Source organism: Oncorhynchus mykiss, chromosome 16 (genome assembly GCF_057628025.1).
Source record: "Oncorhynchus mykiss isolate SJ-2025 chromosome 16, ASM5762802v1, whole genome shotgun sequence".
Lineage (NCBI taxonomy): Eukaryota > Metazoa > Chordata > Actinopteri > Salmoniformes > Salmonidae > Oncorhynchus > Oncorhynchus mykiss.
In genome coordinates this window covers 75,418,776-75,444,286 of record NC_143037.1, presented here as the reverse complement: position 1 = coordinate 75,444,286, position 25,511 = coordinate 75,418,776, and the positions used below count along the sequence as shown (strand labels likewise).

The 25,511-nt window shown below is 42.5% G+C and overlaps 1 protein-coding gene across 4 annotated transcripts in view; it reads left to right on the top strand.

Moving 5' to 3' along the window:
* Positions 1–25,511, top strand: part of LOC110491158 (guanine nucleotide-binding protein G(t) subunit alpha-2) — a 38,462-nt gene that overhangs the window by 9,668 nt on the left and 3,283 nt on the right. For 2 of the 4 annotated variants that reach the window (XM_090203943.1, XM_090203942.1), the window contains exons 2-9: positions 1,297–1,437; positions 15,191–15,233; positions 15,518–15,659; positions 17,979–18,139; positions 20,107–20,235; positions 20,788–20,917; positions 21,191–21,344; positions 21,952–22,156. In XM_090203943.1, the coding sequence (XP_090060069.1) occupies positions 1,326–1,437; positions 15,191–15,233; positions 15,518–15,659; positions 17,979–18,139; positions 20,107–20,235; positions 20,788–20,917; positions 21,191–21,344; positions 21,952–22,139 (1,059 nt within the window). In that variant the 5' untranslated portion in view covers positions 1,297–1,325 and the 3' untranslated portion in view covers positions 22,140–22,156. Of the gene's footprint in view, positions 1–1,005; positions 1,438–15,190; positions 15,234–15,517; positions 15,660–17,978; positions 18,140–20,106; positions 20,236–20,787; positions 20,918–21,190; positions 21,345–21,951; positions 22,157–25,511 lie in introns of those variants that run through there. The other 2 variants (XM_090203941.1, XM_090203944.1) reach the window with 2 other exon arrangements.

Genomic DNA, 25,511 nt, shown 5'->3' with positions numbered 1-25,511 from the left:
TAGGTTAACCCTGATCTAAGGTCCTGATGAGGTAGGTTAACCCTGATCTAAGGTTGTGATGAGGTAGGTTAAACCTGATCTAAGGTTGTGATGAGGTAGGTTAACCCTGGTCTAAGGGGGTGATGAGGTAGGTTAACCTTGGTCTAAGGGGGTGATGAGGTAGGTTAACCCTGATCTAAGGGGGTGATGAGGTAGTTTAACCCTGGTCTAAGGGGGTGATGAGGTAGGTTAACCCTGGTCTAAGGGAGTGATGAGGTAGGTTAACACTGGTCTAAGGGGTGATGAGGTAGGTTAACCCTGGTCTAAGGGTGTGATGAGGTAGGTTAACCCTGGTCTAAGGGGGTGATGAGGTAGGTTAACCCTGGTCTAAGGGGGTGATGAGGTAGGTTAACCCTGGTCTAAGGGTGTGATGAGGTAGGCTAAAGCAGTGCTGGATCAAAAGCCTGCACACACCCATAACCTTCTCACACGATGGTGCCGACCTGAACTGTACTGTGCTAGCTCGGTAACGTTAATTTCCCATTGTCCTTTACAGAATGGTTTATATAGTACTGGAAGCATTACAGTAACAGGAACCTGCACTTTTTAATCGTGTACAAGAGCTCTTAAAAGGGCAATCTGCAGTTCAAACAATAACAAACCTGTTAAACAGCTGAGGGACGGGGCTGGAGAAATGTAACCACTCTCTGCTAGACAGAGATATGACACAAGGACTGACCATCCATGATATCAACATTATAGTATGAAACAGTATTTGTTTACATGTACTGTGTTGACAAACATTGGAGTAAAACAACAAGCTCATAAGGCATCGAGTTATAGTCTTGAAGAATCAATGGCTATATACTGTACCTATATATACATTTCATTTTAAAGTCCTCTAATGGAGGTACCAATGCTCCTTAATAAATCATATACAGTACAAAACCTTTGAAAGGTCATTCTCCTGGTGTCAAAGTTACAGAAAAAGGGAACAGTCAATGCATCTCTCCATATCAAATCCCTAACCAACCGTAGAGGAGCCAAATTGGTCGTGTTTTGGTCTCTTCAGTCCAGACCTGATTAGCTGTGTTAATAGGATTTGGCTTCTGGTTCCATGTTCTATGACATGAGCTTTAAACCACAGAGACTACCCGAGTGACATTTAGCACCTGAACCTGCAGAGGAGCGACACTCTTGACTCAACCTTTGAACAGTAGCCTACCTAGCCAAACAACTACTTAACGATCTAACTGATTGTCCCTTTATCTGGGCGATCACACATCGTTTAGTGACTGAAAGGCTGTTTCTGTGTAGTTAGGAACTCCGGACAACTAACCGCCAAGATGTCGATGGACCAGCCGGAGGATCTGGAGATGGAGGGAGAGGAGGGGATAGACTCCAAGGAGCTGAAGAAGCAGCTGGCAGAGTCTAAGGCAGTTAAAGTGCTGATGCTGGGTAAGTGTACTGAACCCATTGGTGTGAATGTATCGGAGGTGATTTGAAAATCATCACGTTATTGTGAAGAGTTAACCCTGTCTGAGACTTAGAAGCCAGAAGGTGGTCCTTTTGGTCTAATGGCTAAGAGGTTAGGATCCCCCATGATATTTTTTCCCTGTTCATATAGAAACTGAAAGGATATATTTCAACTAAATACCATGGAACAATAAACAGGGTATTTGTTGTGCAACATTTAACACAACACATTTGGCCTCCCGATAGCACTAAAACTATTTAAAAATTAAATTGAGATTACCAGATGTCAACTGTTTGAAAAACATCTGTAATTTGCACATTTAATGTTTCTGCTGTTGAATATAGTCCATGAAATGATATGATGCTTTCTCTATGGTCACATTTCAATCAAACACAGACAATGAAGTCCTGTTTTTGTCTGTGAATTGATTATTCACTTCGTCTGAACATTGACAGTTAAGAGCAGGGCTGCCAAACCATCTTCCTGGAAATCTACTGTCCTGTAGGTTTTCAGTCCAATTCCTCTTCCTGGAGATCTACAGTCTTGTGGGGGTTTCAGTCCCACGGGACTGTAGGTTGGGCAGCCCTGGTTAAGAGCAACACTTTGTCTGAACGTTGACAGTTAAGAGCAAACAAACACAGATCAAGGCATAATGTTCTTTCTCATAGAATGTTTTAAGATATATGTGACTGAACCTAGAAAATAAGGAACATTGTTAAAGTTCAGACTAAGAGCTTTAAGGTACATTGAGGTACATTTCTCCCTGAGGTACATTGAAGTACATTTCTCCCTGAGGTACATTGAAGTACATTTTTCCCTAAGGTACATTGAAGTAAATTTCTCCCTGAGGTACATTGAAGTAAATTTCTCCCTGAGGTACATTGAAGTAAATTTCTCCCTGAGGCACATTGAAGTACATTTTTCCCTGAGGTACATTGAAGTACATTTCTCCCTGAGGTACATTGAAGTACATTTCTATTTTATTTTATTTCACCAGGTAGGCTAGTTGAGAACACCTTTATTTAACCAGGTAGGCTAGTTGAGAACACCTTTATTTAACCAGGTAGGCTAGTTGAGAACAAGTTCTCATTTACAACTGTGGCCTGGCCAAGATAAAGCATAGCAGTGTGAACAGACAACACAGAGTTACACATGGAGTAAACAATAAACAAATCAATAACACAGAATAAAAAAAGAAAAAAAGGAGAGTCTATATACATTGTGTGCAAAAGGCATGAGGAGGTAGGCGAATAATTACAATTTAGCAGATTAACACTGGAGTGATAAATTATCAGATGGTCATGTGCAGGAAGATATAATGGTGTGCAAAAGAGCAGAAAAGTAAATCATTAAAAACAGTATGGGGATGAGGTAGGTAAATTGGGTTGGCTATTTACTGATAGACTATGTACAGCTGCAGCGATCGGTTAGCTGCTCAGATAGCAGATGTTTAAAGTTGGTGAGGGAGATAAAAGTCTCCAACTTCAGCGATTTTTGCAATTCGTTCCAGTCACAGGCAGCAGAGAACTGGAAGGAAAGGCGGCCAAATGAGGTGTTGGCTTTAGGGATGATCAGTGAGATACACCTGCTGGAGCGCGTGCTACGGGTGGGTGTTGCCATCGAGAAGAGTGAACTGAGATAAGGCGGAGCTTTACCTAGCATGGACTTGTAGATGACCTGGAGCCAGTGCGTCTGGCGACGAATATGTAGCGAGGGCCAGCCGACTAGAGCATACAGGTCGCAGTGGTGGGTGGTATAAGGTGCTTTAGTAACAAAACGGATGGCACTGTGATAAACTGCATCCAGTTTGCTGAGTAGAGTATTGGAAGCTATTTTGTAGATGACATTGCCGAAGTCGAGGATCGGTAGGATAGTCAATTTTACTAGGGTAAGTTTGGCGGCGTGAGTGGAGGAGGCTTTGTTGCGGAATAGAAAGCCGACTCTAGATTTGATTTTAGATTGGAGATGTTTGATGAGTCTGGAAGGAGAGTTTACAGTCTAGCCAGACACCTGGGTACTTATAGATGTCCACATATTCTAGGTCGGAACCATCCAGGGTGGTGATGCTATTCGGGCGTGCGGGTGCAGGCAGCGAACGGTTGAAAAGCATGCATTTGGTTTTACTAGCGTTTAAGAGCAGTTGGAGGCCACGGAAGGAGTGTTGTATGGCATTGAAGCTCGTTTGGAGGTTAGATAGCACAGTGTCCAAGGAAGGGCCAGAAGTATACAGAATGGTGTCGTCTGCGTAGAGGTGAATCAGGGAATCGCCCGCAGCAAGAGCAACATCATTGATGTATACAGAGAAAAGAGTCGGCCCGAGAATTGAACCCTGTGGCACCCCCATAGAGACTGCCAGAGGACCGGACAACATGCCCTCCGATTTGACACACTGAACTCTGTCTGCAAAGTAGTTGGTGAACCAGGCAAGGCAGTCATTAGAAAAACCGAGGCTACTGAGGTACATTGAAGTACATTTTTCCCTGAGGTACATTGAAGTACATTTCTCCCTGAGGTACATTGAAGTACATTTCTCCCTGAGGTACATTGCTCCTTCCCAGAAGAGTAGTCCAGGTGAAAGTCAGGACACAGTGAGGTGCTGAAAGAATCACTACTTTAGGTCCAAGTCAATCATGTTCCCTTGCTGATGAGAGGTCAAGCCTATTACTCTAACTGGTTTAGTCCAGTCTCAGAATCCAGTCCAGATTGGTGTACCCATCCTCTCGTCAGACAGCATTTAACCTTTCACACTATCATGCTGACCCAATCCAAACTGTACTTTCACACAGTGGTGGAAAATGTACCCAATTGCCATACTTGAGTAAAAGTAAAGATACCTTAATTATGGCTGGGGGCAGTATTGAGTAGCTTGGATGAATAAGGTGCCCAGAGGTGCCCAGAGTAATGCCTGCTACTCAGTCCCAGTTGCTAATACATGCATATTGTTAGTATATTTTGATAGAAAACACTCTGAAGTTTCTAAAACTGTTTGAATGATATGAGTATAACAGAACTCATATGGCAGGCAAAAACCTGAGAAGAAATCCAGCCAGGAAGTGGGAAATCTGAGGTTAGTCGATTTTCAACTCATTCCCTATTGAAGATACAGTGGGTTATTGGTCATGTTGCACTTCCTAATGCTTCCACTAGATGTCAATAGTCTTTAGAAACTTGTTTCAGTCTTCTACTGTAAAAGGAGGGGCTCATAAGGGCTCTTTGAGTCAGTGGTCTGGCAGAGTGCCACAGGCTCGTGAGGCTCGTTCACGTGAGAGGTAGCTCGTATTGCATTGCTTTTCTACAGACAAAGGAATTCTCCGGTTGGAACATTATTGAAGATGTATGTTAAAAACATCCTAAAGATTGAGTCTATACATCGTTTGACATATTTCTACGTACTGTAACGGAACTTTTTGACATTTCGTCTGCTCCTAGTGAACGCGCTTCGTGACTTTGGATTTGTTTACAAAACGTGCTAACTAAAGTAGCTATTTGGACATAAATGATGGACATTATCGAACAAAACAAACATTTCTTGTGGAACTGGGATTCCTGGGAGTGCATTCTGATGAAGATCATCAAAGGTAAGTGAATATTTATCATGTTATTTCTGACTTCTGTTGACTGCACAATATCGCGGATATCTTTTTGGCTGGTTTGGGCTCTGAGCGCCGTACTCAGATTATTGCATGGTTTGCTTTTTTCATAAAGCTTTTTTGAAATCTGACACAGCGGTTGCATTAAGGAGAAGTGGATCTAAAATTCCATGTTAACACTTGTATCTTTGATCAACGTTTATTATGAGTATTTCTGGAAATTGATGTGGCTCTCTGCAAAATCACCGGATGAGATTTTTTGATATAAATATTAACTTTACCGAACAAAACATACATGCATTGTGTAACATGAAGTCCTATGAGTGTCATCTGATGAAGATCATCAAAGGTTAGTGATTCATTTTATCTCTATTTCTGCTTTTTATGACTCCTGTCTTTGGCTTGGAAAAATGGCTGTGTTTTTCTGTGACTTGGTGTTGACCTAACATAATCGTTTGTGGTGCTTTCGCTGTAAAGCCTTTTTGAAATCAGAAATTAGATTACCTTTAAAATGGTATAAGATACTGATGTGTATGTTTGAGGAATTTTAAATTAGGAGATTTCTGTTGTTTGAATTTGGCTCCCTGCACTTTCACTGGCTGTTGTCATATCGATCCCGTTAACGGGATCTCAGCCATAAGAAGTTTTTAATAGAAAATGACTCAAGTAAAAGTGAAAATCACCCAGTAAAATACTACTTGAGTAAAAGTCTAAAATTATTTGGTTTTAAAAATATATTTAAGTATCAAAAGTAAATGTAATTGCTAAATATACTTAATTATTAAAAGTAAAAGTATTAATAATTTCAAATTCCTCATATTAAGCAAACCAGAAGGCATGATTTTCTTGTTTTTTTAAATTGACGATAGACAGGGGCACACTCCAACACAACAAAGCACTTGTGTTTAATGAGTCCGCCAGATTAGAGGCAGTAGATGACCAGGCAGGTTCTCTTGATAAGTGTGTGAATTGGACCATTTTTCTGTCCTGCTAAGCATTCAAAATGTAACGAGTACTTTTGTGTGTCAGGAAAAATGTATGGAGTAAAAAGTACATTATTTTCTTTAGGAATGTAGTGGAGTAAAAGTAAAAGTTTAAAATAAATAAATAGTGAATTACAGAGACCCCCAAAAACAACTTAAATAAAAATAATTTAAAGTACTACTTAAGTACTTTATTCCACATCATTCTGACCCAATCCAAACTGTACTGGCTCTGACTTACAGTGTTCTTTTCACCTAGTTCCTCTTCCAGCACCTATGATGTATGGGTTCAGATGGGTGCTCAGATCAGCAGGGTTCAGATGGGTTCTCAGATCAGCAGGGTTCAGATGGGTGCTCAGATCAGCAGGGTTCAGATGGGTGCTCAGATCAGCAGGGTTCAGATGGGTTCTCAGATCAGCAGGGTTCAGATGGGTTCTCAGATCAGCAGGGTTCAGATGGGTGCTCAGATCAGCAGGGTTCAGATGGGTTCTCAGATCAGCAGGGTTCAGATGGGTTCTCAGATCAGCAGGGTTCAGATGGGTTCTCAGATCAGCAGGGTTCAGATGGGTTCTCAGATCAGCAGGGTTCAGATGGGTTCTCAGATCAGCAGGGTTTGACTAGGTTCTCAGATCAGCATGGTTTGACTGGGCTGTGGTTCAGTAGTGTGAAAAGGGGTAATTCTCTTAGCCTCTCGGCATGTAGCCACTTAAAGTCTCAATCAAGGTCAAAGATCAGATCCCGAAACAGTCAGTATATACAGTGCCCTTTCTAATCATTGGAACAGTGAAGCCTTTGTCTTATTTTGTCTTTATACTCTCTACTTGAAATCAAACAATGACATTAAAGTGCAGACTGTCAGCTTTAATTTGAGGGTATTTAGATCCATATCAGCTGAACCGTTCAGAAATTACAGCACTTTATGTACATAGTCCCCCCCCCATTTTAGGAGAGCAAAACTATTGGGACAAATTCACTTGAGTATGAAAGTGGTGAAAAGCTAATGTATTTGGTCCTATATCCACAGCACGTAATGACTACATCAAGCTTGTGACTCTTCAAACTTGTTGGATGCATTTACTGTTTGTTTTGGTTGTGTTTCAGATTATTTTGAGCCCAATAGATATTAAATGGTAAATAATGTATTGTGTCATTTTGGAGCCACTTTTATTATAAATAAGAACAGAATATGTTTCTGAACACTTCTACATTAATGTGGATGCTACCATGATTACGGATAATCCTGAATGAACCGTGAATAACGAATGAATAATGAATAATAATGAATGAGAATAACATGCTAACCTCTCACCATTTCAATAAGGGTAGGTTAGCATTTTTGGGGGGTATATGACAGGGTCTAACTCTCTCTTAATCTTAAACACAACCAAAATAATGAGCAAATGCATACCAAAAATGTGTATAGTCACAAGCTTGACGTAGTCATTGCATGCTATGAATATGGGAGCAAATACTACACTTTTTACTACTTTAATACACTATAAGTGAATTTGTCCCAATACATTTTTGTTAGCCCTATGCAGTAAAGCCTAGACATTAGATTGGGGATGGGAAGCGAACACAAGTTTTAAGGTCTCGTTTCTCAGGTTGATTGTTGTTTTATTGCACGGGCAGTGATATCTCTTCATCCACAGTGGCCAAACGAAATGTTTCCAGGTTACATAATGCTTGTTGTGTTAAGACAGGATCAGGTTACATAATGCTTGATGTGTTAAGACAGGACCAGGTTACATAATGCTTGATGTGTGAAGACAGGATCAGGTTACATAATGCTTGATGTGTTGAGACAGGATCAGGTTACATACTGCTTGATGTGTTAAGACAGGATCAGGTTACATAATGCTTGATGTGTTAAGACACAGGATCAGGATACATAATGCTTGATGTGTTAAGACACAGGACCAGGTTACATACTGCTGGATGTGTTAAGACAGGATCAGGTTACATAATGCTTGATGTGTTAAGACACAGGACCAGGTTTCATAATGCTTGTTGTGTTAAGACAGGACCAGGTTGCATACTGCTTGATGTGTTAAGACACAGGACCAGGTTAGATACTGCTTGATGTGTTAAGACACAGGACCAGGTTTCATAATGCTTGTTGTGTTAAGACAGGACCAGGTTGCATACTGCTTGATGTGTTAAGACACAGGACCAGGTTACATACTGCTTGATGTGTTAAGACAGGATCAGGTTACATAATGCTTGATGTGTTAAGACACAGGACCAGGTTACATACTGCTTGATGTGTTAAGACACAGGACCAGGTTACATAATGCTTGATGTGTTAAGACACAGGACCAGGTTACATACTGCTTGATGTGTTAAGACACAGGACCAGGTTTCATAATGCTTGTTGTGTTAAGACAGGACCAGGTTGCATACTGCTTGATGTGTTAAGACACAGGACCAGGTTAGATACTGCTTGATGTGTTAAGACACAGGACCAGGTTTCATAATGCTTGTTGTGTTAAGACAGGACCAGGTTGCATACTGCTTGATGTGTCAAGACACAGGACCAGGTTAGATACTGCTTGATGTGTTAAGACACAGGACCAGGTTACATAATGCTTGATGTGTTAAGACAGGATCAGGTTACATAATGCTTGTTGTGTTAAGACAGGACCAGGTTGCATACTGCTTGATGTGTTAAGACACAGGACCAGGTTAGATACTGCTTGATGTGTTAAGACACAGGACCAGGTTACATAATGCTTGATGTGTTAAGACACAGGACCAGGTTGCATACTGCTTGATGTGTTAAGACACAGGACCAGGTTAGATACTGCTTGATGTGTTGAGACACAGGACCAGGTTACATACTGCTTGATGTGTTAAGACACAGGACCAGGTTACATAATGCTTGATGTGTTAAGACACAGGACCAGGTTACATACTGCTTGATGTGTTAAGACACAGGACCAGGTTACATACTGCTTGATGTGTTAAGACACAGGACCAGGTTGCATACTGCTTGATGTGTTGAGACACAGGACCAGGTTACATACTGCTTGATGTGTTAAGACACAGGACCAGGTTACATACTGCTTGATGTGTTAAGACACAGGACCAGGTTACATAATGCTTGATGTGTTAAGACAGGATCAGGTTACATAATGCTTGATGTGTTAAGACACAGGACCAGGTTACATAATGCTTGTTGTGTTAAGACACAGGACCAGGTTGCATACTGCTTGATGTGTTAAGACAGGATCAGGTTACATAATGCTTGATGTGTTAAGACACAGGACCAGGTTTCATAATGCTTGTTGTGTTAAGACAGGACCAGGTTGCATACTGCTTGATGTGTTAAGACACAGGACCAGGTTACATACTGCTTGATGTGTTAAGACACAGGACCAGGTTACATAATGCTTGATGTGTTAAGACACAGGACCAGGTTGCATACTGCTTGATGTGTTAAGACACAGGACCAGGTTGCATACTGCTTGATGTGTTAAGACACAGGACCAGGTTACATACTGCTTGATGTGTTAAGACACAGGACCAGGTTACATACTGCTTGATGTGTTAAGACACAGGACCAGGTTGCATACTGCTTGATGTGTTAAGACACAGGACCAGGTTGCATACTGCTTGATGTGTTAAGACACAGGACCAGGTTACATACTGCTTGATGTGTTAAGACACAGGACCAGGTTACATACTGCTTGATGTGTTAAGACACAGGACCAGGTTACATAATGCTTGATGTGTTAAGACAGGATCAGGTTACATAATGCTTGATGTGTTAAGACACAGGACCAGGTTACATAATGCTTGTTGTGTTAAGACACAGGACCAGGTTGCATACTGCTTGATGTGTTAAGACAGGATCAGGTTACATAATGCTTGATGTGTTAAGACACAGGACCAGGTTACATAATGCTTGATGTGTTAAGACACAGGACCAGGTTGCATACTGCTTGATGTGTTAAGACACAGGACCAGGTTAGATACTGCTTGATGTTTTAAGACACAGGACCAGGTTACATACTGCTTGATGTGTTAAGACACAGGACCAGGTTAGATACTGCTTGATGTGTTAAGACACAGGACCAGGTTACATAATGCTTGATGTGTTAAGACAGGATCAGGTTACATAATGCTTGTTGTGTTAAGACACAGGACCAGGTTGCATACTGCTTGATGTGTTAAGACACAGGACCAGGTTACATACTGCTTGATGTGTTAAGACACAGGACCAGGTTAGATACTGCTTAATGTGTTAAGACAGGATCAGGTTACATACTGCTTGATGTGTTAAGACACAGGACCAGGTTGCATACTGCTTGATGTGTTAAGACACAGGACCAGGTTGCATACTGCTTGATGTGTTAAGACACAGGACCAGGTTACATACTGCTTGATGTGTTAAGACAGGATCAGGTTACATAATGCTTGATGTGTTAAGACAGGATCAGGTTACATAATGCTTGATGTGTTAAGACACAGGACCAGGTTACATAATGCTTGTTGTGTTAAGACACAGGACCAGGTTGCATACTGCTTGATGTGTTAAGACAGGATCAGGTTACATAATTCTTGATGTGTTAAGACACAGGACCAGGTTTCATAATGCTTGTTGTGTTAAGACAGGACCAGGTTGCATACTGCTTGATGTGTTAAGACACAGGACCAGGTTACATACTGCTTGATGTGTTAAGACACAGGACCAGGTTACATAATGCTTGATGTGTTAAGACACAGGACCAGGTTACATACTGCTTGATGTATTAAGACACAGGACCAGGTTAGATACTGCTTGATGTGTTAAGACACAGGACCAGGTTACATAATGCTTGATGTGTTAAGACAGGATCAGGTTACATAATGCTTGTTGTGTTAAGACACAGGACCAGGTTGCATACTGCTTGATGTGTTAAGACACAGGACCAGGTTAGATACTGCTTAATGTGTTAAGACAGGATCAGGTTACATACTGCTTGATGTGTTAAGACACAGGACCAGGTTGCATACTGCTTGATGTGTTAAGACACAGGACCAGGTTACATAATGCTTGATGTGTTAAGACACAGGACCAGGTTACATACTGCTTGATGTGTTAAGACACAGGACCAGGTTACACAATGCTTGATGTGTTAAGACAGGATCAGGTTACATAATGCTTGATGTGTTAAGACACAGGACCAGGTTACATAATGCTTGTTGTGTTAAGACACAGGACCAGGTTGCATACTGCTTGATGTGTTAAGACAGGATCAGGTTACATAATGCTTGATGTGTTAAGACACAGGACCAGGTTACATAATGCTTGATGTGTTAAGACACAGGACCAGGTTGCATACTGCTTGATGTGTTAAGACACAGGACCAGGTTAGATACTGCTTGATGTGTTAAGACACAGGACCAGGTTACATACTGCTTGATGTGTTAAGACACAGGACCAGGTTAGATACTGCTTGATGTGTTAAGACACAGGACCAGGTTACATACTGCTTGATGTGTTAAGACACAGGACCAGGTTACATACTGCTTGATGTATTAAGACACAGGACCAGGTTAGATACTGCTTGATGTGTTAAGACACAGGAGCAGGTTACATAATGCTTGATGTGTTAAGACAGGACCAGGTTACATAATGCTTGATGTGTTAAGACACAGGACCAGGTTACATACTGCTTGATGTGTTAAGACACAGGACCAGGTTACATACTGCTTGATGTGTTAAGACACAGGACCAGGTTAGATACTGCTTAATGTGTTAAGACAGGATCAGGTTACATAATGCTTGATGTGTTAAGACAGGATCAGGTTACATAATGCTTGATGTGTTAAGACACAGGACCAGGTTACATAATGCTTGATGTGTTAAGACAGGATCAGGTTACATACTGCTTAATGTGTTAAGACAGGATCAGGTTACATAATGCTTGATGTGTTAAGACACAGGACCAGGTTACATACTGCTTGATGTGTTAAGACACAGGAGACATGAAGCCCAACACTCAATAGGGAGGTGGATGGGCACTTAGCCAATGGGTGCTATCTGTGACTAGGAGTGGTTCAGGACTTAACCAATTAGAGTAGACTAAATAGAGAACCCATCTCCTTCAGAAGGTGGTCCCTCTTGGGTTTCTATTGCCCAATTTGTATTTTGTTTTTATTGAACCTTTATTTGTCCTTTATTTGTCCAGGAAGTCCCACTGAGGCCAGAATACCTCTTTTACAAGGGATACATTGTGGGGCGGCAGGGTAGCCTAGTGGTTAGAGAGTTGGACTAGTAACCGGAAGGTTGCAAGTTCAAACCCCCGAACAGGGGCTGTCATTGAAAATAAGAATTTGTTCTTAACTGACTTGCCTAGTTAAATAAAGCTAAAAAAAAAAGTGTACACTGGGAGTCAGGAAGTACAGAAATTGCACATTTTATAATAAATATAGTACAAAATAATAAACATGGAAAGCGTACAGAGTCAATAACACCCGAGGAGAGAACAAAGCGGACGGACAGATACAGGGGAGGTGATGGAGTCCAGGTGAGTGTCATGAGGCGCAGGTGCGTGTAACGACTGTGACAGGTGTGCGTAATGATGAGACAACCGGCCACGTCGAGCAACCGGAGAGAGGCAGCAGGATGCAGAGGTGATGGTTAACAGAGAGACCTGTAGAGAGAGTCTTTAAGCTCAGCTGAGAGGAGAGAGGCAGCAGGATGTAGGAGTGATGGTTAACAGAGAGACCTGTAGAGAGAGTCTTTAAGCTCAGCTGAGAGGAGAGAGGCAGCAGGATGCAGAGGTGATGGTTAACAGAGAGACCTGTAGAGAGACTCTTTAAGCTCAGCTGAGAGGAGAGAGGCAGCAGGATGTAGGAGTGATGGTTAACAGAGAGACCTGTAGAGAGAGTCTTTAAGCTCAGCTGAGAGGAGAGGCAGCAGGATGTAGGAGTGATGGTTAACAGAGAGACCTGTAGAGAGAGTCTTTAAGCTCAGCTGAGAGGAGAGAGGCAGCAGGATGCAGAGGTGATGGTTAACAGAGAGACCTGTAGAGAGAGTCTTTAAGCTCAGCTGAGAGGAGAGAGGAAGCAGGATGTAGGAGTGATGGTTAACAGAGAGACCTGTAGAGAGAGTCTTTAAGCTCAGCTGAGAGGAGAGAGGCAGCAGGATGTAGGAGTGATGGTTAACAGAGAGACCTGTAGAGAGAGTCTTTAAGCTCAGCTGAGAGGAGAGAGGCAGCAGGATGCAGAGGTGATGGTTAACAGAGAGACCTGTAGAGAGAGTCTTTAAGCTCAGCTGAGAGGAGAGAGGCAGCAGGATGTAGGAGTGATGGTTAACAGAGAGACCTGTAGAGAGAGTCTTTAAGCTCAGCTGAGAGGAGAGAGGCAGCAGGATGTAGGAGTGATGGTTAACAGAGAGACCTGTAGAGAGAGTCTTTAAGCTCAGCTGAGAGGAGAGAGGCAGCAGGATGTAGGAGTGATGGTTAACAGAGAGACCTGTAGAGAGAGTCTTTAAGCTCAGCTGAGAGGAGAGAGGCAGCAGGATGCAGAGGTGATGGTTAACAGAGAGACCTGTAGAGAGAGTCTTTAAGCTCAGCTGAGAGGAGAGAGGCAGCAGGATGTAGGAGTGATGGTTAACAGAGAGACCTGTAGAGAGAGTCTTTAAGCTCAGCTGAGAGGAGAGAGGCAGCAGGATGTAGGAATGATGGTTAACAGAGAGACCTGTAGAGAGAGTCTTTAAGCTCAGCTGAGAGGAGAGAGGCAGCAGGATGTAGGAGTGATGGTTAACAGAGAGACCTGTAGAGAGAGTCTTTAAGCTCAGCTGAGAGGAGAGAGGCAGCAGGATGTAGGAATGATGGTTAACAGAGAGACCTGTAGAGAGAGTCTTTAAGCTCAGCTGAGAGCCTGGGCACCAGATTGTTTGTGTTGCATAACCTATTCCTATCTATGTTCGTTGTCATGCCGCTTTAGTCATGGCAAGACAGCACAAACAGAACTGGAACCAGGCTAAGTGCTGAGCAATAGGTACTAACACACGTGCTTGGTACAGGGTGGGATCGGTACCATAGTGTTGATTGATTGAACTTATGGGACATTTGAAAGTAGCAGGTTGACACTGCATTACATGAACTGTAAGCAAGGCTAAAAACACAATAAAGCCGAGGTCTTCTTTTCAATATGGTGTTTAAATAAAGGGGTTTAAATAAGTGACATCGAGGCCTTTGTCCTAATCTGCCTGAGAGAACCAGGTTACATCCCAAACGGAACCCTATTTAAGCAGTTGTGCACTATGTAGGGAAGAGGGTTCCATAGGGTTCTGGTCTAAAGTAGTGCACAATATAGGGAAGAGGGTTCCATAGGGTTCTGGTCTAAAGTAGTGCACTATGTAGGGAAGAGGGTTCCATAGGGTTCTGGTCTAAAGTAGTGCACTATGTAGGGAAGATGGTTCCATAGGGTTCTGGTCTAAAGTAGTGCACTATGTTAGGAAGAGGGTTCCATCGGACTCTGGTCTAAAGTAGTGCACTATGTAGGGAATAAGGGTCCATCTGAGCTCAAAAAACGAGCTGAGCCGTACTGCACTGGTCTGGTTACATGTTGGGGTAGGCACCCATAGTATTTTAGTTTTAAAGGTTTTAAAATAAAAGGTTTAAAATAAATATTTTAGGTGACATCAAGGTCTTTTTTACCCTGAAGTCTCTGAGAGACCCAGGCTGCCTCTCAAATGGCATCCTATTAAGCACTGGTCAAACAATAGCGTTTAAAATGAAGGTTTTAAAATAAAGGTTTTTAAGTGACATCCAGACCTTTGTCCCAGTAAGGAGATGTCAGTGATCTCCACACAGACTGTTCTGTCAAAGTGCTCTATTTTCAATCGGTCCCATAGGGCTCTGGTCAAAATTAGGGCACTATATAGGGAAGAGGGTGCCATTTGGGAATAACCCTATGTTTCGCTGGCCACCAGGTCCAGGAGTATTTAGATATTTTATTGTCACGTACACCGGATAGTGTAGTGAAATGTGTTGTTTTACAGGGTCAGTCATAGTAGAACACCCCTGGAGCAAATTAGGGTTAAGTGCCTTGCTCAAGGGCACATCGGCCAGTTTTTCACCTTGTCAGCTTTGTAATTAAAAATGACATTGTTGACCTTTATTTAACTGTTGTAATAAATGGTGTATTTTTTTGTTTTTTTTCAGGTGCTGAGGAGTCTGGGAAAAGCACCATCGTAAAACAAATGAAGTAAGTTAAGTTACAAATGAAATACGCTTTTTCGGGTTCTCTCTGTTAATATGGGGCAGCAGAGAGGTGAGCTGCACTGCCACAGAAGCACCACTAGGTGGCAGTTTGGATAATTGAGCCACATGGAAATTCCACTTTCACAGAGTGACAGACGTCACAAAGTTAAACAAACCATACAACTCTATGCACAACAAGGACTACGTTAAACAATCTTAAAAAAAAGTGGAATAACTCAATACTAACCCAATAGTTCTTCTTCTTCTTCTTCTTCTTCTTCTTCACAGAATCCTTCACCTGGGTGGTTTTAATAAGGAGGAGAAGGTGTCATCCAGAGGGGCGATCTTTGGTAACATCCTGCAGTCAGCTCTGTCCATCGTCAGAGGCATGGGCATCCTGGGGATCAAGTACGGATCACCGGCTGCGGAGGTGGGTACTGCAGGCTGGGTGTTTGCGTGTGTGTGTGAAACAATACTATAATATACTGTACCATGTAGACATGTTATACATGTTATACTATATAGACATGTTATACTATACCTTATGTTATACTATACTGCTATACTATAGACATGTTATACTGTACTATACTGTTATACTATAGAGACATGTTATACTGTAACTTATGTTATATTATACTATACTGTTATATTATACTGTTATACTATAGACATGTTATACTGTACAATACTGTTATACTATACAGACATGTTATACTATACTGTTATACTATACTGTTATACTATACTGTTATACTATAGACATGTTATACTGTACTGATATACTATACTGTTATACTATAGACATGTTATACTGTACAATACGGTTATACTATACAGACATGTTATACTATACTGTTATACTATACTATACAGACATGTTATACTATACTGCTATACTATACAGACATGTTATACTATACTATACTGTTATACTATAGACATGTTATACTGTACAATACTGTTATACTATACAGACGTGTTATACTATACTGTTATACTATACTGTTATACTATAGACATGTTATACTGTACCTTATGTTATACTATACTGTTGTACTATACTGTTATACTATAGAGACATGTTATACTGTACCTTATGTTATACTATACTGTTGTACCATACAGACATGTTATACTGTACTATACTATTATACTATACAGACATGTTATATTGTACTGTATAGACATGTTATATATGTTATACTATACTAAACTGTATAGACATGGTATACTATACTGTTATACTATACAGACATGTTAAACTGAACCTTGTTATACTATACTATACTGTTATACTATACTGTTATACTATACAGACATGTTATATTGTACTATATAGACATGATATGTTATATATATATGTTATACTATACTGTATAGACATGGTGTACTATATTATACTATACTGTAGACATGTTATACTATACTGTATAGACATGGTGTACTATATTATACTATACTGTAGACATGTTATACTATACTGTATAGACATGGTGTACTATATTATACTATACTGTAGACATGTTATACTATACTGTATAGACATGGTGTACTATATTATACTATACTGTAGACATGTTATACTATACTGTATAGACATGGTGTACTATATTATACTATACTGTAGACATGTTATACTATACTGTATAGACATGGTGTACTATATTATACTATACTGTAGACATGTTATACTATACTGTATAGACATGGTGTACTATATTATACTATACTGTAGACATGTTATACTATACTGTATAGACATGGTGTACTATATTATACTATACTGTAGACATGTTATACTATACTGTATAGACATGGTATACTATATTATACTATACTGTAGACATGTTATACTATACTGTATAGACATGGTGTACTATATTATACTATACTGTAGACATGTTATACTATACTGTATAGACATGGTGTACTATATTATACTATACTGTAGACATGTTATACTATACTGTATAGACATGGTGTACTATATTATACTATACTGTAGACATGTTATACTATACTGTATAGACATGGTGTACTATATTATACTATACTGTAGACATTTTATACTATACTGTATATACATGATATGTTTTATATATATATATATATATATATATATATATATATATATATATATATATATATATATATATATATATATATATATATATATATATATGTTATACTATACTATACTGTACAGACATGGTGTACTATACTGTAGACATTTTATACTATACTGTATAGACATTTTATACTATACTGTATAGACATGATATACTATACTGTATAGACATGATATACTATACTGTAGACATTTTATACTATACTGTATAGACATTTTATACTATACTGTAGACATTTTATACTATACTGTAGACATTTTATACTATACTGTATAGACATGATATACTATACTTTACTGTACACATTTTATAATATTGCGGAGTTGCCAACAACTGGAAGTTCTGGTTGTCAGGGGAAATGGAATGAGAGCCTGTGACTCGACTTCCTCTTTTTGGATGTTAAGGCGAGACTTCATCTTAACTCCTCCTCCACATTCATTGGATTGGTTGAACAGTGCAGAAGAGAACCTCCCCCCACAGTTTGTCTTTGTATTCTCTTCAAGACCAGAATGTGGAGGGCTCTACAGTAGTTTCAGGTGTTTCTTTTCTGCCTGGTAATGTTACATCATACTATGCTATACTGATGCATGTATGGGTGTTGTTCTCTGTGTGTCCAGGATGAAGGCACGAAGCTGGAGAACCTATCCAACTCTACTGAGGAGGGAACCATGTCTCCTGAGCTGGCTGAGTGCATCAAGAAGCTGTGGATGGACCCTGGCATCCAGGAGTGTTTCGAGTCAGCAGCCGAGGGCTACCATCTCCTCGACTCCGCTCACTAGTGAGTCTATGGCATGGCTCAATAACCAGATTCAGGCGCGGGACGTTTTTTTTCTTGATCGGAGGGTCAGGGGGCCGGAACATAATTACAAATCATTTGTAGAATGCAAATTGACAGCAAGAAGCCTAAACATATATAATATTTGACTAAAAGACCATTTCAAATTTTTCTGACATTTGTATACGATCACATATATATCTGTTATACACTGGAATACTTTTAGACAGATTTACACAATTAAAATAACTTTGCTGGTGTTTTTACAGTCTTTTACACTGAACAAAAATATAAACGCAACATGTAAAGTGTTGGTTCCATGTTTCATGAGCTGAAATTAAAGATCCCAGAAATTTTCCATACGCACAAAAAGGTTTTCTATCAAATTTAGTGCTCACATTTGCCAAGATAATCCATCCACCTGACAGGTGAGGCATATCAAGAAGCTGATTAAACAGCATGATCATTACACAGGTGTACCTTGTGCTGGGGACAATAAAAGGCCACTCTAAAATGTGCAGTTTTGTCACACAACACAATGCCACAGCTGTCTCACGTTGAGGGAGCGTACAATCGGCATGCTGACTACAGGAATGTCCACCAGAGTATTGAATGTTAATTTCTCTACCATAAGCCGCCTCCATTGCCGTTTTAGAGAATTTGGCAGAACGCCCAACCGGCCTCACAACCGTAGACCACGTGCAACCACGCCAGCCAAGGACATCCACATCCGGCTTCTTCCCATGCGGGATCGTCTGAGACCAGCCACCCGGACATCTGATGAAACTGCGGGTTTGCACAATGGAAGAATTTCTGTAGAAATGTTCAGAAATCGTCTCGGGGAAGCTCATTTGCATGCTCGTTGTCCTCACCAGGATCTTGACCTGACTGCAGTTCGGCGTTGTAACCGACTTCAGTGAGCAAATGCTCACCTTCGATGGCCACTGGCACGCTGGAGAAGTGTGCTCTTCACGGATGAATCCCGGAGTATGGCGTCTTGTGGGCGAGCGGTTTGCTGATGTCAACCTTGTTACCAGTTTCCCCATGGTGGCGGTGGGGTTATGGTATGGGGAAGGTATAAGCCACGGCCAACGAACACAATTGCATTTTATGGATGACAATGAGATATCGTGATGAGATCCTGAGGCTCGTTGTTGTGCCATTCATCAGCTGCCATCACAGTTTCAGCATGATAATTCATGGGCCCGTCTCAAGGATCTGTACGCAATTCTTGGAAGTTGAAAATGTCCCAGTTCCATGGCCCACATACTCACCAGACATGTCACCCATTGAGCATGTTTGGGATACTCTGGATCGATGTGAACGACAGCGTGTTCCAGTTCCTGACAATATCCAGCAACTTCACACAGCCCTTGAAGAGGAGTGAGACAACATTCCACAATCAACAGCCCTGATCAACTCTATGTGAAGATGTGTCACGCTGCATGAGGCAAATGGTGGTCACACCAGATACTGACTGGTTTTCTGATCCACGCCCCTATTTATTTTTTAAAGGTATATGTGATCAACAGATGCATATCTGTATTCCCAGTCATGTGAAATCCATAGATTAGGGCCTAATTCATTTATTTAAATTAACTGATTTGCATATATGAACTGTAATTCAGTAAAAATCTTTGAAAATGTTGCCTATTGCATTTATATTTTTGTTCAGTGTTTTTTTTGGTGTTCAGAAAAATTGAGGGTCCAAATAAAATCAATCACGGGCCAAAGTTTGGCCTGCGGGCCGCCAGTTGGGGATCCCTGGTCTATGGCCTCTGTGGATGCTAAACAGTGCTGTTGTCTTTGGGGTCTAGTTACTGTAAAGCACTCTGTAATAACTGCTGATCTAAAAAAGGCTTTTAAAATACATTTTATTGATTAGTTGATTGATTTACTCTGCCTCTCTCCCACAGCTAACTCAGTGATCTGATCTTGATTGATTCATTGATTGACTGTCTCTCACACAGCTTCCTCAGTGACCTGGAGCGCATCACCCAGGCTGACTTCACCCCTAACGACCAGGACATCCTTCGGTGCAGGATCAAGACCGGCGGGGTCAATGAGGAGAGGTTCATCTGCAAAGACGTTAAATTCAGGTGAGCTACAGTAGCTAACTACCTGGCTCTTTTGTCACAGTAAATTATAGTTCACCTGCAAAGACGTTAAATTCAGGTGAGCTACAGTAGCTAACTACCTGGCTCTTTTGTCACAGTACATTATAGTTCACCTGCAAAGATGTTAAATTCAGGTGAGCTACAGTAGTTAACTACCTGGCTCTTTTGTCACAGTAAATTATAGTTCACCTGCAAAGATGTTAAATTCAGGTGAGCTACAGTAGCTAACTACCTGGCTCCTTTGTCACAGTACCTTATAGTTCACCTGCAAAGACGTCAAATGAAGGCAAGGTAGTGTAACTGTTGCAACTGAACCAGCCACTTCTTACCCAACATCTTAACCATTAGATCAGGATACTCCAACCCTGTTCCTGGAGAGCTACCCTCCTATAGGTTCACTACAGCCCTATTCCTGGAGAGCTACCCCCCTATAGGTTCACTACAGCCCTGTTCCTGGAGAGCTACCCTCCTATAAAAAGGGCTTAAAAGGGCTTAATAATTGATTGATTGGTTAATTGTGTCTCTGACGGACAGGATGTTTGATATGAGCGGTAGAAGAGAAGAGAGGAAGAAGTGGATCCACTGTTTCCAGGGCGTCCATTGTGTCCTGTTCTGTAGTTCCCTCAGCGCGTATGACCTGGTGCTGCTGGAGGACGAGGAAATGGTGAGTGATCACACACACTGTTTCACATACATACACACACACACTGTTTCACACACACACACACACTGTTTCACACACACACACACACACACACACACACACACTTCAAAGTTAATCTAAACTAAAAAAGGAGGGTACAGATGAGAGGGAGGAGACGTTCAACCATATTGCAAACCTCACCAACTAGTGTGACCGCAGCGAGCTAGTGGAGGTTGAGCCCGACGATGACGATGACCCATTCTTCATTCCTCTTCTGTCCTCTTCTCTTTTCAGAACCGCATGCACGAGTCTCTCCATCTATTCAACAGTATCTGCAACCACAGGTTCTTCGAGGACACCATCCACGTGCTCTTCCTCAACAAGAAGGACATCTTCCAAGAGAAGATCAAGAATGTCCACCTCAATGTCTGCTTCCCCGACTACGATGGTGAGTCCTACTCAACGAAAAGTTGTTTTCCATGAACTTTGACCTTTGGTTTTGAGTTTATTCACCGTGTGTGATGAATGACTCCAGGCTGAGTCACATCCGGCCGTGACTGGGAGTCCCATAGGGCCGTGACTGGGAGTCCCATAGGGTCGTGAATGGGAGTCCCATAGGGCCGTGATTGGGAGTCCCATAGGGCCGTGATTGGGAGTCCCATAGGGCCGTGATTGGGAGTCCCATAGGGCCGTGATTGGGAGTCCCATAGGGCCGTGATTGGGAGTCCCATAGGGCCGTGATTGGGAGTCCCATAGGGCCGTGATTGGGAGTCCCATAGGGCCGTGATTGGGAGTCCCATAGGGCTGCGCACAGTTGGCCCAGCATTGTCCGGGTTGGGCTGTCACTGTAAATATGATTTTGTTCTTAACTGACTTGCCTAGTTAAATAAAGATTAAATAAAAATATATACATAAAAAAAATTAATACATTAAAATCTTTCTCACTCAATTAAAACACAATAAGAAACTCCCTCTTATTCCCTCTGTCAAACACATACGAAGACACCAGCAACTAGTCTCTGATCAGTTTTTACAGCTCTCTTATCTCCCTATAGGGCCTAACACATACGAAGACGCCAGCAACCACGTGAAGATGCAATTTGAGTCTCTGAACTTGAAGCAGGCGGAGAAACCCATCTACACCCACATCACCTGCGCTGTAGAGACACAGGACGTCAACCAGGCCTTCAACACCATCACAGACGTCATCAAAACCAACCTAAAAGACGCTGGGCTGTTCTGAGCAGCTCCTGACTGAAGGTACAGTATGACGGCCTGTATTACTGCCTGACGCACGCTCACACCTCAGTGCCGAACAGGAAATCACTATGAAGGACCAACATTAGTCCTGTGGCCTTACTGAAACAATGTAATAAGGCCTGGCTATGAACAGACCATCTGCTGACAAACTGTAATAAGGACTGGCTGTGGACAGACCATCTGCTGACAAACTGTAATAAGGCCCGGCTGTGAACAGACCATCTGCTGACAAACTGTAATAAGGCCTGGCTGTGAACAGACCATCTGCTGACAAACTGTAATAAGGACTGGCTGTGAACAGACCATCTGCTGACAAACTGTAATAAGGACTGGCTGTGAACAGACCATCTGCTGACAAACTGTAATAAGGACTGGCTGTGGACAGACCATCTGCTGACAAACTGTAATAAGGCCTGGCTGTGAACAGACCATCTGCTGACAAACTGTAATAAGGACTGGCTGTGAAGAGACCATCTACTGACAAACTGTAATAAGGACTGGCTGTGAAGAGACCATCTACTGACAAACTGTAATAAGGACTGGCTGTGAAGAGACCATCTACTGACAAACTGTAATAAGGACTGGCTGTGAACAGACCATCTGCTGACAAACTGTAATAAGGACTGGCTGTGGACAGACCATCTGCTGACAAACTGTAATAAGGACTGGCTGTGAACAGACCATCTGCTGACAAACTGTAATAAGGACTGGCTGTGGACAGACCATCTGCTGACAAACTGTAATAAGGACTGGCTGTGGACAGACCATCTGCTGACAAACTGTAATAAGGACTGGCTGTGGACAGACCATCTGCTGACAAACTGTAATAAGGACTGGCTGTGAAGAGACCATCTACTGACAAACTGTAATAAGGACTGGCTGTGAACAGACCATCTGCTGACAAACTGTAATAAGGCCTGGCTGTGAACAGACCATCTGCTGACAAACTGTAATAAGGACTGGCTGTGGACAGACCATCTGCTGACAAACTGTAATAAGGATTGGCTGTGAACAGACCATCTGCTGACAAACTGTAATAAGGCCTGACTGTGGACAGACCATCTGCTGACAAACTGTAATAAGGCCTGACTGTGGACAGACCATCTGCTGACAAACTGTAATAAGGCCTGGCTGTGAACAGACCATCTGCTGACAAACTGTAATAAGGCCCGGCTGTGAACAGACCATCTGCTGACAAACTGTAATAAGGCCTGGCTGTGAACAGACCATCTGCTGACAAACTGTAATAAGGCCTGGCTGTGAACAGACCATCTGCTGACAAACTGTAATAAGGCCTGGCTGTGAACAGACCATCTGCTGACAAACTGTAATAAGGCCCGGCTGTGAACAGACCATCTGCTGACAAACTGTAATAAGGCCTGACTGTGAACAGACCATCTGCTGACAAACTGTAATAAGGACTGGCTGTGGACAGACCATCTGCTGACAAACTGTAATAAGGCCCGGCTGTGAACAGACCATCTGCTGACAAACTGTAATAAGGCCTGACTGTGAACAGACCATCTGCTGACAAACTGTAATAAGGCCTGGCTGTGAACAGACCATCTGCTGACAAACTGTAATAAGGACTGGCTGTGGACAGACCATCTGCTGACAAACTGTAATAAGGCCTGACTGTGAACAGACCATCTGCTGACAAACTGTAATAAGGCCTGGCTGTGAACAGACCATCTGCTGACAAACTGTAATAAGGACTGGCTGTGGACAGACCATCTGCTGACAAACTGTAATAAGCCCCGGCTGTGTACAGACCATCTGCTGACAAACTGTAATAAGGCCTCTCCCTCCCCATCTCGACACTATCCCTATCCCTGTCCCTCCCTCCCCATTTCGACACGATCCCTGTCCCTCCCTCCCCATCTCGACACTATCCCTGTCCCTCCCTCCCCATCTCGACACTATCCCTATCCCTGTCCCTCCCTCCCCATCTCGACACTATCCCTGTCCCTCCCTCCCCATCTCGACACTATCCCTGTCCCTCCCTCCCCATCTCGACACTATCCCCGTCCCTCCCTCCCCATCTCGACACTATCCCCGTCCCTCCCTTCCCATCTCGACACTATCCCCGTCCCTCCCTCCCCATCTCGACACTATCCCCGTCCCTCCCTCCCCATCTCGACACTATCCCCGTCCCTCCCTCCCCATCTCGACACTATCCCCGTCCCTCCCTCCCCATCTCGACACTATCCCCGTCCCTCCCTCCCCATCTCGACACTATCCCCGTCCCTCCCTCCCCATCTCGACACTATCCCCGTCCCTCCCTCCCCATCTCGACACTATCCCCGTCCCTCCCTCCCCATCTCGACACTATCCCTTTCCCTCCCCATTTCAACACTATCCCTTTCCCTCCCTATTTCAACACTATCCCTTTCCCTCCCTATTTCAACACTATCCCTTTCCCTCCCTATTTCAACACTATCCCTTTCCCTCCCTATTTCAACACTATCCCTTTCCCTCCCTATTTCGACACTATCCCTTTCCCTCCCTATTTCGACACTATCCCTTTCCCTCCCTATTTCGACACTATCCCCGTCCCTCCCTCCCCATCTCGACACTATCCCTTTCCCTCCCTATTTCAACACTATCCCTGTCCCTCCCTTCCCATCTCGACACTATCCCTTTCCCTCCCTATTTCAACACTATCCCTGTCCCTCCCTTCCCATCTCGACACTATCCCTTTCCCTCCCTATTTCAACACTATCCCTTTCCCTCCCTATTTCAACACTATCCCTTTCCCTCCCTATTTCAGCACTATCCCTTTCCCTTCCTATTTCAACACTATCCCTTTCCCTCCCTATTTCAACACTATCCCTTTCCCTTCCTATTTCAGCACTATCCCTTTCTCTCCCTATTTCAACACTATCCCTGTCCCTCCCTTCCCATCTCGGCACTATCCCTTTCCCTCCCTATTTCAACACTATTCCTGTCCCTCCCTTCCCATCTCGACACTATCCCTTTCCCTCCCTATTTCAACACTATCCCTGTCCCTCCCTTCCCATCTCGACACTATCCCTTTCCCTCCCTATTTCAACACTATCCCTTTCCCTCCCTATTTCGACACTATCCCTTTCCCTCCCTATTTCGACACTATCCTCGTCCCTCCCTCCCCATCGACACTATCCCCGTCCCTTCCTCCCCATCTCGACACTATCCCTTTCCCTCCCTATTTCAACACTATCCCTTTCCCTCCCTATTTCGACACTATCCCTTTCCCTCCCTATTTCAACACTATCCCTTTCCCTCCCTATTTCGACACTATCCCCGTCCCTCCCTCCCCATCTCGACACTATCCCTTTCCCTCCCTATTTCAACACTATCCCTTTCCCTCCCTATT